The sequence below is a fragment of the Carcharodon carcharias genome, chromosome 8 (assembly GCF_017639515.1).
Source record: "Carcharodon carcharias isolate sCarCar2 chromosome 8, sCarCar2.pri, whole genome shotgun sequence".
Taxonomy (NCBI): domain Eukaryota; kingdom Metazoa; phylum Chordata; class Chondrichthyes; order Lamniformes; family Lamnidae; genus Carcharodon; species Carcharodon carcharias.
The window spans coordinates 135,728,651-135,741,993 of NC_054474.1; the positions used below are offsets into that span (position 1 = coordinate 135,728,651).

A 13,343-nucleotide genomic window follows, 5' to 3' on the forward strand; every position below is an offset into this window, starting at 1 on the left:
GTTGGCGGGGGGAGCAAAAAGGAATGTAGTTGTATTAGGGGCAATACAGTTAGGGGAATAGATACTCCTCTCTGCAGCCAAGAAAGTTAGTCCAAAGGTTGTGTTGTCTGCTCAACAAAGGCTAAGAACATCTTCTCTGGGCTGGAGAGGATCTTTGGTTAGGAGAGCAAGGATCCTGATATCGTGGTCCACATGGGTACCAAAAACATGGTAGGACTAAGAAAGAGTTTCTGCTGAGGAAGCATGAGCAGCTAGAGACCAAATTAAAAAGTAGAACCACAACTGTAATAATCCTTGAATTGTTACCTGAGCCGTGAGCAAATTGGCATAGGGTAAATAAAATCTGAACGTTGAATGTATAGTTCATAGATTGATGTGGGAGAAATGGGTTTCAATTCATGGGGCACTGGCACCAGCAGTGGGGAATGAGGGAATTTACTGTTGGGATAGCCTTCACCTGACCTGCGCTGGAGCCACTATACCAGTGAATCATATAATGGGCTGTGGAGAGGGTGGGGACGGGGGTGTGAAAGTGGGTGGTGGGTGCAGTGGGAGGGTTCATGTGAGGAAAGAAATGGTAGTTAAAGGACAAGGCAAAAGTGCAGAGTAGTGATGTAAGTAATGATAACCAGTATGTGATGGGAAGGAACAGAGCATACAAATACAATAGTGCACCAGCAAATCAGGTCAGAGTAGGGAAAGATGGTAAAAAAATAGAAGTAAAGGCCCTTTTTCCGAATGCATACAGTCTTTGTAACAAGATGGATGAGTTAATAGCACAAATAGAAATAAATGAATATAATAACCATTATGAAGACATGGTTACAAAGTGGGGCCTGAATATTCAAGGGTATTTGACATTTAGAAGGCAAGAAGAAGAAAGAAAAATGAAGTGGTGTAGTTCATAATAAAGGATGAGATCAATACAGTAATGAAAAATGATCTTGTTTTGGAAGATAAAAATGTAGCATCAGTTTAGGTGGATTTACGAAACAACAAAGGAAAGAAGTCATTGGGTGTGGTTTATAGGCCTCCTGACTAGCTACACTGTAGGATAGAGTATAAATCAAGAAATAATGTGGGTTTGTAAGAAAGGTACTGCAATAATCATTGGAGATTTTAATTTTCATATAGGATGAATCAAATTGTGTCATGTCCCAGTGTCTTATGAACTTTAAAACTAGACTCACACAGGCTATTAAAATTGCACTTGCAAATCATGTACCCTTTGGCATTTTGAGCTTCTGACAGTCCAAAGTCTCAAGCAAATACATAATTAAATACGGACATTCATAGCCATCCAGGGAATTCACACATCCCTTTGTTTCAGAATGGATCAACACAAAAGGACTATAGATGTTTCATTGAACATCGAAACTCTGTGTATGAGATGGATATGAATGGATCCTGTCAACCTTCCATTATATTTTGATGGTTTCCCTCAAGCTAAACTGGGTGAACCTCAAAGTGCCAAATGACAACACAGGATGATTGGAATTAACATACACACCGCTCTTGTTAGGGAAAGAAAGGACTTTGAGCTTGTGCAAGTCACATGATGAGGGAACCATTTTGTTGTCCGCTTTTAAAACCAGCAAGAAACTGCTTACAGAACCAGAGTTGCACCAAAGACGTTGAATTCGCTGCAAGTCAGCATGCAACCAAGGTAATTGACAGCAGTACCCTGAAAGTGGAAGACCCCCACCTGAGAGAACGACTCTGCACCCTGTTCCATTTAAAGTTCACTGGAGAAGCAACCTACTAGAAATTTAACACAGGAAACCTCGAAAAATATCCATAAGCTGTAACAGTATATTTTTGTGTGTGTGGAAACCGTGTGTGAGACATGTGAGTGAAATGTTGCATTAAATTGGGGTAAGTGTGTGATAATATATAACCTTTTATTTTTAAACTCACAAGAAGCTTGTTGCTGGAGTTATTTAATTGTGGCACACACTCCAAGAGTAAGAAAATACATATCTCTTACATACAAAAACATTGATCACAGGCAGTAAAAAGGAACACATAGGGCAGAATCTTAGGCTTGACGAGTGGGGGCATGTGCACAGCGCTTCTGGGTGTGCGTCAGGTTGGTGGGCCACAATTGGCCTGCCCACGTAAAATGGTGGCGTGGACCTGATTGGGGGCGCCGATCGGGCCTGCGCCCGCTCCCGCACCGCCTACCTGACAGGCAGAAAATTCTGTCCGTGAAAACTGGCAAAGGTAGCCTCAAGGATGAGTTCATAGAGTGTATTCGGGACAGTTTCTTAGAACAATACATTCTGGAACCAACCAGGGAACTGGCTATTTTATACCTGGTAATGCATAATTAATTAATTAATGACTTCATAGTAAAGGGTCTTTAGCTAAGAGAGATCATAACATGATAGAATTTCACATTCAGTTTGAGGTGAGAAACTTCAGCCTAAAACTAGTGTCATAAGCTTAAATAAAGGTAATTACATGTGTATGGAGACAGAGTTGGCTAAAGTGGATTGGGAATAGGCTAAAAGGTAGGAAGGTGGAGAAGCAGAGACAGACATCTAAGGAGATATTTCATTGTTCTAATATATTTTCCATTGAAAATGAAAGACTATGAAAAGGATGCACCATCCATGGCCAACTAAGGAAGTTAAGGATGGAATCAAATGAAAAAAGAAAGATGTACGATGCTGCAAAGATTATTGGTAGGCCAGTAGATTAGAAAAATTTTAGAAACCAGCAAAGGATGTCTAAAAATAATGAAGAGGGAGAAATTGAAGTATGAGAGAAAACTAGCAAGAAATATAAAAACAGACATTGGAAGTTTATACAAGTATATAAGATGGAAAAGAGCAGCTAAAATGAGCATTGGTTTCTTGGAGAATGAGACTGGGGAAAACAAGGAAATGGCAGAGACTTTGAACAAGCATTTTTATCTGTCTTCAAAATAGAAAATGCAGTACATTTTGAGAACAGTAGAAAGACAGGAGGAAAAAGAGAGGGAGGAACTTAAAACAATCATCATCACTTGAGAGAAAGCACTAGGAAAGCTAATGGGACAAAAGGAGGACAAGTCCCCTGGACCTGATGGCCTGCATCTTAGGGTCTTAAAGGAAGTGGTTGCGGAGATAGTGGTTGTAATCTTCCAAAATTCCCTAGATTCTGGAAAAGTTCCAGCAAATTGGAAAACTGGAGGTGTAACACCTTTATTCAAGAAAGGAGGGAGACTGAAAGCAAGAATTTACAGGCCAGATAGTCTAACATTTAGCATTGGGAAAATGCTGGAATCTATTATTGAGGAACTAGTAGCAGGACAGTTACGCAATCATAATACAATCAGGCAGAGTCAACATGGTTTTGTGAAAGGGAAATTGTGTTTGACAAACTTAGAGTTTTTTGAGGATGTAACAAGCAGCATGGTTAAAGGGGAACTAGTAGATGCAGAGAACTTGGATTTCCAAAAGGCATTTGATAAGATGCTACATAAAAATTGACGACACAAGATAAAAGCTCATGGCATTGAAGGCAATATATTAGTATGGATGGAGGATTGCTTAACTAACAGGAAACAGTTTTGGAATCAATGGGTAATTTTCAGGTTGGCAAACTGTAACTTGTGGAGTGCCACAGAAATCAGTATTGGGGCATCAATTATTTATGGGGCAGAATTTTCCCCCATTAGGGGGGATGTTTAGGAGCGAGCGCATGGAGGCGCACCTCCAATCAGCGCCCCTGATTGGGGGCATGCTGCCATTTTACGTAAGTGGGCCAACTAAGGCCCGCCCAGCTTGATGTCCGCAAGGAAGCACTATACGTTCCCTGTGTTGTGGGGGTGGAATCCCTAAACCAAGAGTGTGCTCTTTCGCACATGATCACAAAAGAACGCAGTCATCTCTCTGAGGCTAAGTGCTGCCTCATGGAGATCGGTGCCAAATTTAAAAATGTTTTCGATAGAGAAAAAAATTCCCCTGAAATGTTCCCTCATGTGACACTGTCACATGAATTGGGACCTGTCCATCACTTTCATTGACACTTTTATTAAAAAATTAAAAAGCTTTAAAAATTAATAACACTAAAAAACCACCTGTTGATGAGTTTTCATGCTTTTTCCAATGCCCGCCAGAACTCCAGGCCTGCCCACCAATCTTAAGGTTGGACGGGCAGTTCCATTAAGTACTTTAATTACTTCATCAATGGCCTCAATTGGCCATTGACAGGTTGGCGGGCGCACAGCTGATTCTGCTGAGCCCCCGCCCACCTGAAAATTGAAATGACGCGGTGTGAAGTCGGGAGTGCTGCCCGACGTCATCCCGCATCATTTTACGCATTGGTGAGCAGGCCCCACACCCTGCTCGTCGACCCGGAAACCCTAGGCACAATCTGTATTAATGACTAGGATGAAGGGACTGACTGTATTGTAGCCACATTTGCAGATGATACAAAGATAGGTAGGAAAGCAAGTTTTGAGGAAGTTGCAAAGAGTCTGCAAAGGGTTGTCGATAGATTGAGTGAATGGGCAAAAAGTTTGTAAGATGGAATATAATTCAGGAAAATATAAGGTTGTCCACTTTGGCAGGAGAGATAGGAAAGCAGAGTATTATTTGAATGGAGAAAGACTGCAGAATGCTGTGGTACAGAGGGTTCTGGGTGTCCTGAGTCACAAGAGGTTAACATGCAGGTACAGCAAGTAATTAGGGAGGCACATAGAATGTTGGCCTTTTAGCAAAGGGGATGGACGATAAAAGTAGGAAAGTCAGGGCATTGGTGAGACTGCACCTGGAGTACTTTGTACAGTTCCAATCTCCTGACTTACATTGGAAGTAGTTCAGAGAAGGTTCATTAGGTTGATTGCTGAGATGAAGGGATGTCTTATGTGGAAAGATTGAGCAGGTTTGGCCTATACTCATTGGAATTTAGAAGAATGAGCGGTAATCTTATTGAAACATAAATTCTGAAGAGGTTTGACAGAGTGGATGCTGAGAGGAAGCTTTCCTTCATGGGATAATCTAGAACTAGGGAGTGCAATTTAAAAATAAGGGGCCTCCCATTTAAGCTGGAGATCAGGAGGAATTTCTTCTTTGAGGGCCATTAATCCTTGGAATTCTCTTCCACAGAGAGCATTGGAGGCTGGATCATTGAATGTATTCAAGTCTGGGTGAGACAAGTTTTTGATCAACAAGGGATTCAAGGGTTAGTGGGCATATGCAAAAAAGTATAATTAAGGCCACAATTCGATCTTATTTAATACTGGAGCAGGCTCAATGGGCTGAATGGCTTACTCTGTTCTTCCATTATAATTCTCCAATATCAGCGTAACAGGCACCATAATTCATGGGATTTTAAGTGTTCAGCACAAGCTGAGGATACACAATTTTTTTGTGCTCATTTTAAAAATGTAAAGGTGGAACCAGCAGTGATTCTGGATCTATTTCTTACCATAACATGGAATAAGTATAGATATGGTTTTACTAAATTTGGTGGGTTAACTTGTGGGGTCTGAGCAGAAAAGGTTGATTGCTAAGAATACTCCTGTTATCACCTGACTACTTCTTCCAATACATTCCTTGGGCAGATGATCCATCCACTGTGGGGAGGAAAGAAATGAATGGGGCGGGGTGGTGTGTGTTGTGTGTGTAACAGTAGACTGCTGAAAGAAGAGCTAGACACAGAAAAAAATGAACTATGGATCAGAGATACATGTGAGGAATGAAGAAAACTCAGACCTGCAAAGAGAAATAGAGGACAAGATGCTTGCTTAAAAGAGGTAGAAAGATGAACAAGATTGGGCCTGTGGAGTTGAGAGCAAATGGACCTCCGCAAGGGATGGGAATGGTAAAACCTGTAGAAAAGACAAAACAAACAAAAAGTGCTCAAGTAACAAGAGCATCTAACATGTGCCACAATATCGGATTAAAGTGTAGAAGTGAGGCAAGGCCATTTATACCATCCATGGAGCTGTCAATGCTGCAGAAATGGTGAGAATGGCATTTATGATCGGCAAGTCTGTCACTGATTCCAAAGGTATGGAGCTTTCTATTTAAGGGTGATTTGTATCAAAATTTCTTAAACCATGGTGAGTGATCACAGTTCCTAATGCTTCAGCCTCCAAGTTGTATTTAAGAAACCAACATAAAGATTTTTCATTCTCTTCCTGCATTCCAGCCATACCTCACTGCTCTCTGATCAATTAGAAATTGATCCAGTTTGCTTCTGAATGTTTTAACTGAGTCAGAATTTACTGAACTCGGTTGCTATCAATTCTACAAGGCAATGATTCCAAACAGAGATTTAATTGTTTAAGCTGATTTAGATTGTGCTTTCTTCTTTAGCTTTTGATTACAAAGTCATAGAGTCATTTTTGGCTCAGAAGGAGACCATTTAACCCATTGAGACCATGCCAGTTCCCCTTGGAGCAGCCCAGTCTGTCCCAATCACCGGCCCCCCCAAAACCCTGTTCGATTCCCATAGCCCTTCAAGTTTATATGAGTTTCCATCCAATTTCTTTTTGAAATCACTGATTGTTTCTGCTTCCACCACCCTAATGGACAGCAAATTCCAGGTTATTACTACTCGCTGCATTTAAAAAAAAAAAAAGTTCTTTCTCACATTCTCCCTGCATTACCTGGCCAAAATCTTAAATCTGTATCCGCCAGTCCTTGCACCATCAAGTAATGGGAGGAGTTTTTCCTTGTCTCTCATAGCGAAGCACGTCATAACCTTACACACCTCAAATAAATCTCCCCTCAATCTCTTGTGCTCCAAAACACGAGATGTAGTTGACAAGGGTTGATCAACATGAATTGTTTTCACTTTGATTTTTTTTAAAGTCACAGGTTTAATTAAGTTTCAAAGCATTCTCTTCAAAATGGATGGTCATTATATGTACATTTAGTACAAGCACTGTGTACAAAGTTAGCTTGATCCTTAAATCTGAAATTACTTTTATTTTAAGCTAAAAGCAAGCCCTTGACTTGAAAGCTTATTGATTCGGTGTTGGCAATGAAACACTCCTCTTCTATGCTTGTAGTGAAAACCCTTCATGTCACAGTTTGTGTTTAAATCCTTAGATTGTGATCAGCCTGGAACTTACATTGTGTTTGACTTTTTAATAAGGGAAAAAATGAATATTTTGAATATTCCACCTAGATAGGAAATATGCCTAAGTATCAATTATGTTTCCATGGCCTTTGGGAATATTTTATCCATTAAATATTTTTCTTCAGAAATGATGGCCTGTAAATTCCGGGCTCCTGGGTGTCATAACGGGGGGTGGGGGGGGGCGTGGAGGTGGAGGTGGAGGATTCCCCCCTCACATTACCCCTCTCACTACCCCTCTCCAGAAGTTAGCATGTAGGGATTGCACATTAATTGCCCGGGAAGTTCAAACTGCAATTGCCCTGCATTGGGAACCATCCAAAAGTATGATATTAATCGCCAAGTTCGGATGGTTCTGACTGTCTAAACAAAATAGCTACCCAGGAAAAGTTAGAAGAATTAAAACCACTTCCAACTCCTGGGTAGCTATAGTATTAACTCACCCCACCCTCTCCGACTTCCCTTATGTCAGCACCCCCCACCTCCCCCGAACTGACCAGACCCCAAATCACCTGATCCCCAACCCCAGCTGACCACCCAATCTTCCCCCACCCCCCACGCAATCATACCCACTTACCTTACAAACTTACCTTCTCCCTAGTTTCTGAAAGTGGCTGGACCCTTAAACCTAACTGCTTTACAACGGCTAGCGCCGTAAGAAAGGAAGCATGTTTTCCTTTCTGCTGACTCGGGAGTGTGCTGCCCTGTATGATTCTTGCCTGGCCTGAGTTGGTAGGTCAGTCGAGAAAGGATCAGTTGGATTTCCAGGTAAGTCATTAGGAGCAGAGTGGCAATCCTACTCTGCCACTCTGTGGAAGTTTAGGCCCAATATAAAACTAGTACTTTAAAGTGACTGTAAAGTATTCATTATGAGATTGTAGACTAAGTCCAGATTTACCACCATGTTGTAGGGACTATTAATTCTCCAGTAACAGTAGTTTGGATTTTTTTAATGCAATATTTATAATTTAAACTGGGGGAAAAATAATAAATTGAGAATTGTGACAAAGGAGCTGAAATCTCAGCCCAGTGCAGAGTAACAGTACTGAGGTATGATAAAGAATGTGCCTTTTGAAAATAACTGCTTTGTTTCCTAGGTTCTCCCAGGAGCCCTTTGAATAGAACTGCCCTCACTTTAATCACTATGAGCAGCTGTGTCCTAACTGTGGTGTATGGAGGCCACTTGACATGCCCTCTGATGGTGAAGGTGACCCTACATGTTCCTGAGCACTTCATTGCTGATGGTGAGTTTTTCCCTTATGGGTACTTACAGAAGATGGAAAGACTTCAAGCTGATAGTAGTTTCTTGGTATTTGTTTGATTGATGTGAATTACTTCTGCATTACAATTCTTGGGAGTTGCTGAATATTTGCTGTGGTCTGCAGCTTTTGATTTTGAACATTGAATAAAGTTTATCCCTATCCAAATCATTTTTCTTTATATTTGGCACAATAGGGAAAGCAAAGTGAAAGAGCATTAGAACACGTAAAAAAAAAATGGAAATTTATGGTGTTCTGGAATGTGATTGTGAAAGTTAGTTTTAGTCAGACTTGTTCATCAGTTTTTCTGTTCAGTTAAGTTTGGTTTTCTCAGTGCATTTCACCCAAAATTTGTGTAGACACTGTGAGAGATAGCAGAATTTTAAGCACAAATCATGTTCAGCACAACTTGAGATTTCACAACCTTTTGTGCTAGTTTTAAAAAAAATCACACTAGAAACCAGTCCTATCCACAACACCAGCCACAGCCTGAGGAATTACCATTGGGAATTTCCAATAATTATGGACCTTTGTGGGCCTTTAAGGGGCTCCCAAAAATTAAGCTGGTTCTTCTGGGTGCATGAACACTAAATGGAAACTTTTAAAAGCTTTTGAATATTTTTTGTTAATTTACCAAGGAATTGACTACAGTACAATAATATTACTAGCAAATGGTTTTGAATAATTTTTAAAAGTCATTTGCAGACGGTGGATTGACATTGATTTAAAATGCTTATATTTTTGTGATAAACCCATTTTCAGCTATATTAATCAAACTTCAGCTGATGGCAATCTTTAATAAGTGGCAAATTGCTCTGGCTCAAAGGAGATATTGTGTTCGACAATATACAAATTAGTTTGAATAGACACTCAAGAAAAAATATAATTCTCAATGGTCTCAATTTGCACCCATTGTGTTGATTGCACTCAAAGCAGAAACTCTAATCCAAATGTGATATGACTTATTCAATAGATTCAGGTGAGGAATAATTATACAACCTTCCTGCTACCTATATAGCTTTCTCCTTTTTTATTGTTGTTTCTTATTAAAGGTGGGGCGGACAACATTTTTGAGTATGTCATTCCCCACCCCACCGCGGCAGAGGCTCCGCTCACCCCCTTGCTCCCAATGGTGCTGGTGTCTCACCCTGAACTCCCCACTCTCTGGGGCTGGCCCCTTGCCCTCCACCCCACCACCCCTGCTCCTGAAGGTGCTGGTCCCTTCCTCTCAGCTCCCACACCCAGTGCTCCTTCCTCTCTCCCACACCCACTCTTAACAACACTGGCTGCTCCCCCCGCCCCAAATGCACCCCCTTCCCCCTTTCCCTCTCTGCCCAGCTCCCAATGCTGCTAGCCCCTTTCCATCTCTCTTCTGATTTCGATGTTTTGTCCTGCTCTCCCACAGAGCCTGAACCCCAATAATCCACCTGTTTCCGCCACCTCCCACTGTTGCTGGATCTCCCATGCCAGCTGCATGACCATTGGAGAACTGCACCATCACTTCTGGTTCTGACCACCAACCCCTGCACAGAGAAAACTGCTCCAGGGGGTGGGTGGCAAGTCTGGGAGGAAGGGGGAAGAAGGTAAGGGTGGAAGGGGAGGGGGTTGAAAGAGTTGGAGTGCTGCAGTTTGGGGAGAGGGGTGGGGTACAGGGTAGAGGAGCAATCTAGAGTTTGTTGGGAGCAGGGAGTTGGTGCATCTGGTTAGCCAGACTGCACAGCCAGAGAAATTTGCAAGGGTAAATCCAACCCCAATGAATAATAATAATACTTTAAAAAAAAAGTCTATGATTGTGATCATGAAATAATCTTTTTATTGTTTTAGTGATTGGCATATTGCAAAAGTATCAGTTCACATAAATACAGATTTTATTTTCAAGTCAGTTCAGATCAGAAACATTTCTACTCACGTGAATGTCCATTGAAATTGACACTTGCACAATTCTTGCAATTTTCTGCATAAGACAATTAAAAATTAAGCATTGGACATGCCCCTCTAATGGATTTTCATTAAGAGAACACATCCAATCATGAAGAGAGATTGTATAAAATAAAGGTTAGGGGGCGGAGGAGCAGGGAGCGTTGAGGTTGGAGACTGAGGATGAAAGTCAGCTAATAATGGAGATGTATAATGGACCATGAATGCCTCTATGCATATATTAAGGGACCACCTGAAATTGTGTTTGGAAAATATTCCCAAGTGTGTTTAATGCACTGTTCTGCAGATCCTTGCAATCCTGCTAAAATAATCACTCTTGTGATTTGGGCACTGACCTTATGTTAAACAATCTACACTGCATCAGCTGGGACTTAAAAAATCTGTCTGAAACTTCGTCAATTTTGCCACGATCACTAGAACTTAGTTTTCCTTACAAGAAAACTCCTTGATTGCTTTTGATGGCAGTTGACTGTCTTCTGAGCACTTAAATAATGCAAGATGATTGCAAATGATGTTGTTTGACCTTTGTATGATTTCATTTCATGTCAGTTGATCACCAAAATGTAATTTGATTGCTATTTGATGTCAAATGATGACTCGTCACTTTTGAGTGCAGATGATCACAAATAAATGCATATGAATGCTGTTGAGCACAGATTGATATCCAAATTTTCTGGTAGGGCATGTAACTTTGAGTTAGAATACTAAATCCGATCAGTTTATATGATTGCTTCTGAACTGTTTAACGGCCAGAAGCTTCTTCAGGTTGTAAAACAGGATGGGCACTTCTGATATTGCAGATCACTGTCTGCGTTACATGGTCCTCACAATACAAGATCAATATTTGAGATAGAATTCGACAGGTTGAACCAAATCCAGACAAGTGCTGACATCTACATTCTTGGCAAAGTCATATTCCTAACTAAAACAAAAACAGAATTACCTGGAAAAACTCAGCAGGTCTGGCAGCATCGGCGGAGAAGAAAAGAGTTGACGTTTCGAGTCCTCATGACCCTTCGAAGGGTCATGAGGACTCGAAACGTCAACTCTTTTCTTCTCCGCCGATGCTGCCAGACCTGCTGAGTTTTTCCAGGTAATTCTGTTTTTGTTTTGGATTTCCAGCATCCGCAGTTTTTTTGTTTTTATATTCCTAACTAGTTGCCTTAATGGAGACATTTAGTTGTGGGGACAATTATTGTGGAAACCAATTGATTTCCAATAGTCCTCAGCATTCTTGTTATAGTGGAATGTTTTATTTCCATCAGCAGGTCCAAGGTAACAGGTCTCTTCTGGATAAAACTCAAATGTATTTGACAATTGATCATCATTGCTAAATTTAACACAAATGATCTGAAATATTCCCAATGCAATTCATGTCCCAGTTTGACCTGATCAGGCATAGTGGTAATTGAGCCAATAGCTGACATTCATTCTTAAGTAGTTGGTCATTTCCGTCATTAAAACATGCATTACATCCATCTAAAGATCATGGGTTGCGTTTCTGCCTTGGAAACCTGCATTCAAAATGCTCTTGAGATTATGCTGGTTAGATTAATCATTCAAGATTTCCATAAATTAATTTGCACAATTTCAAACATGGATTTTTTTTCTTGAACCAATGTAATCAGACAGCTTAATAGAAGATAATCTGATGTGGTTTTATTGATATAACTGAAAATGATTTTTATCACTGACAAACTATTTTATCAGCGAAAATGTTTTTAATAATAGTGTTGAATCCTCCACCAGTGAATAACTTGGAATTATATAATCATTGAACCTGATTTAAAATCGTGAATAATGACTTTTAAAAAATCCACATTGAACCATTGAATAGCTTTACTGATGTACACTCCCTTTTGTTTTAGTAAATTAAGTATTTTTTGCTGTGAAAAAGCATTGAAAATGTTCTGCTAGTTCCCGGGCGCCTAAGAAAATGACCGCAATTGGATGAGCTTTCCTGAACCAGCACAATCTGTGGAATCTCGCAATTGTGAGGGTCAGTTTTGTCAGCAGTACCTTATTTGGGTGAATTGAATCTTGTGCCAGTATAAAAGATCATTAAAAGATGAGCGTAAATAGTTTTGGACATATGTAGTCGATCTGAAAAGACACTTCTGATGAATGGTGTCTACCTGAAGCCAAGCCCCGCGCTTACTATAAACATGGTATATTTTCTGCTTGCAGTAGGCTCAGCCCCAATGTTATTAACCTCCTGATTATACAAGTTAAAATGTAAAAAGATAAATGTCACAATTAGTTACTCATGTATTTCCAGCAGTTTACATGTCATTACTCATATATAAAAAGATGTTTCAGATTACTTTACAGTGAGATGGATGACAAGTGAGCACTGTGCAGGGGCTAAAATGAGGAGAGTCAGGAAAATGAAACCTGCTTGAAGACAATGGTTCCATGGATTGTGAACACAGTGAGTTCAGTGGAAAAGCAACAATGCTATGGAGGAGTGCCTCAAAGTGACACCAAAATGCTTGAAGGAACAACTATTGAGGGTAGAGTGAAAGGAATTGAGGATATAGTGGTTAGCTAATGCTGGGGGGGCTGGAAGATGATTCCAGGGTCTGGAGGGGCTCAAAACAATATAGGATACTGTTGGTGGCATTCAGTGGTGTGGTTTAGGTTTTGGGTCTAGGGTGAACCTGATTAAAGGAATTTGAATAATGTGTCAAAATGAGAGGACTTGAAGAATACACAAATTGAAAATAAATGATAGTTGTGGAGTGGTGAAGGTCAGATTTTTTTTTCCATGACTAGTGAGGATGATGACATTGATCTTGAAAGATCTAATGAGGTCCTCTGTTGTGAGAGATGAGGATGGAGGCTGAGTGCAGTAGAAGGTGATGAAAGTTGATTGTTTATTAGAGAAGTTTGCAGTTGTTCCTGCTCTCTAAAATAATCTGAGAATAATTGGTGACCTGGCCGTGGAGAAGGAGACATGACAGAGTTTGAGGTAGTTAAACCACATTTGGGCATGAGTGGCAAAGCCAGTTGGTCAGCAAGTACAGTTCAGTGGATTTGAGGTCAGAGTTCGCTGGGGAAATGGTAGTA

General features: G+C 40.5%; 1 protein-coding gene across 3 annotated transcripts in view; it reads left to right on the forward strand.

The window, feature by feature from the left end:
* LOC121280872 (astrotactin-2-like) overlaps positions 1-13,343 on the forward strand; it is a 1,734,361-nt gene that overhangs the window by 746,020 nt on the left and 974,998 nt on the right. For all 3 annotated transcript variants that reach the window (XM_041193192.1, XM_041193193.1, XM_041193194.1), the window contains one exon: positions 8,175-8,321. In XM_041193192.1, coding sequence (XP_041049126.1) covers positions 8,175-8,321 — 147 coding nt within the window. The remainder of the gene's footprint in view (positions 1-8,174; positions 8,322-13,343) is intronic.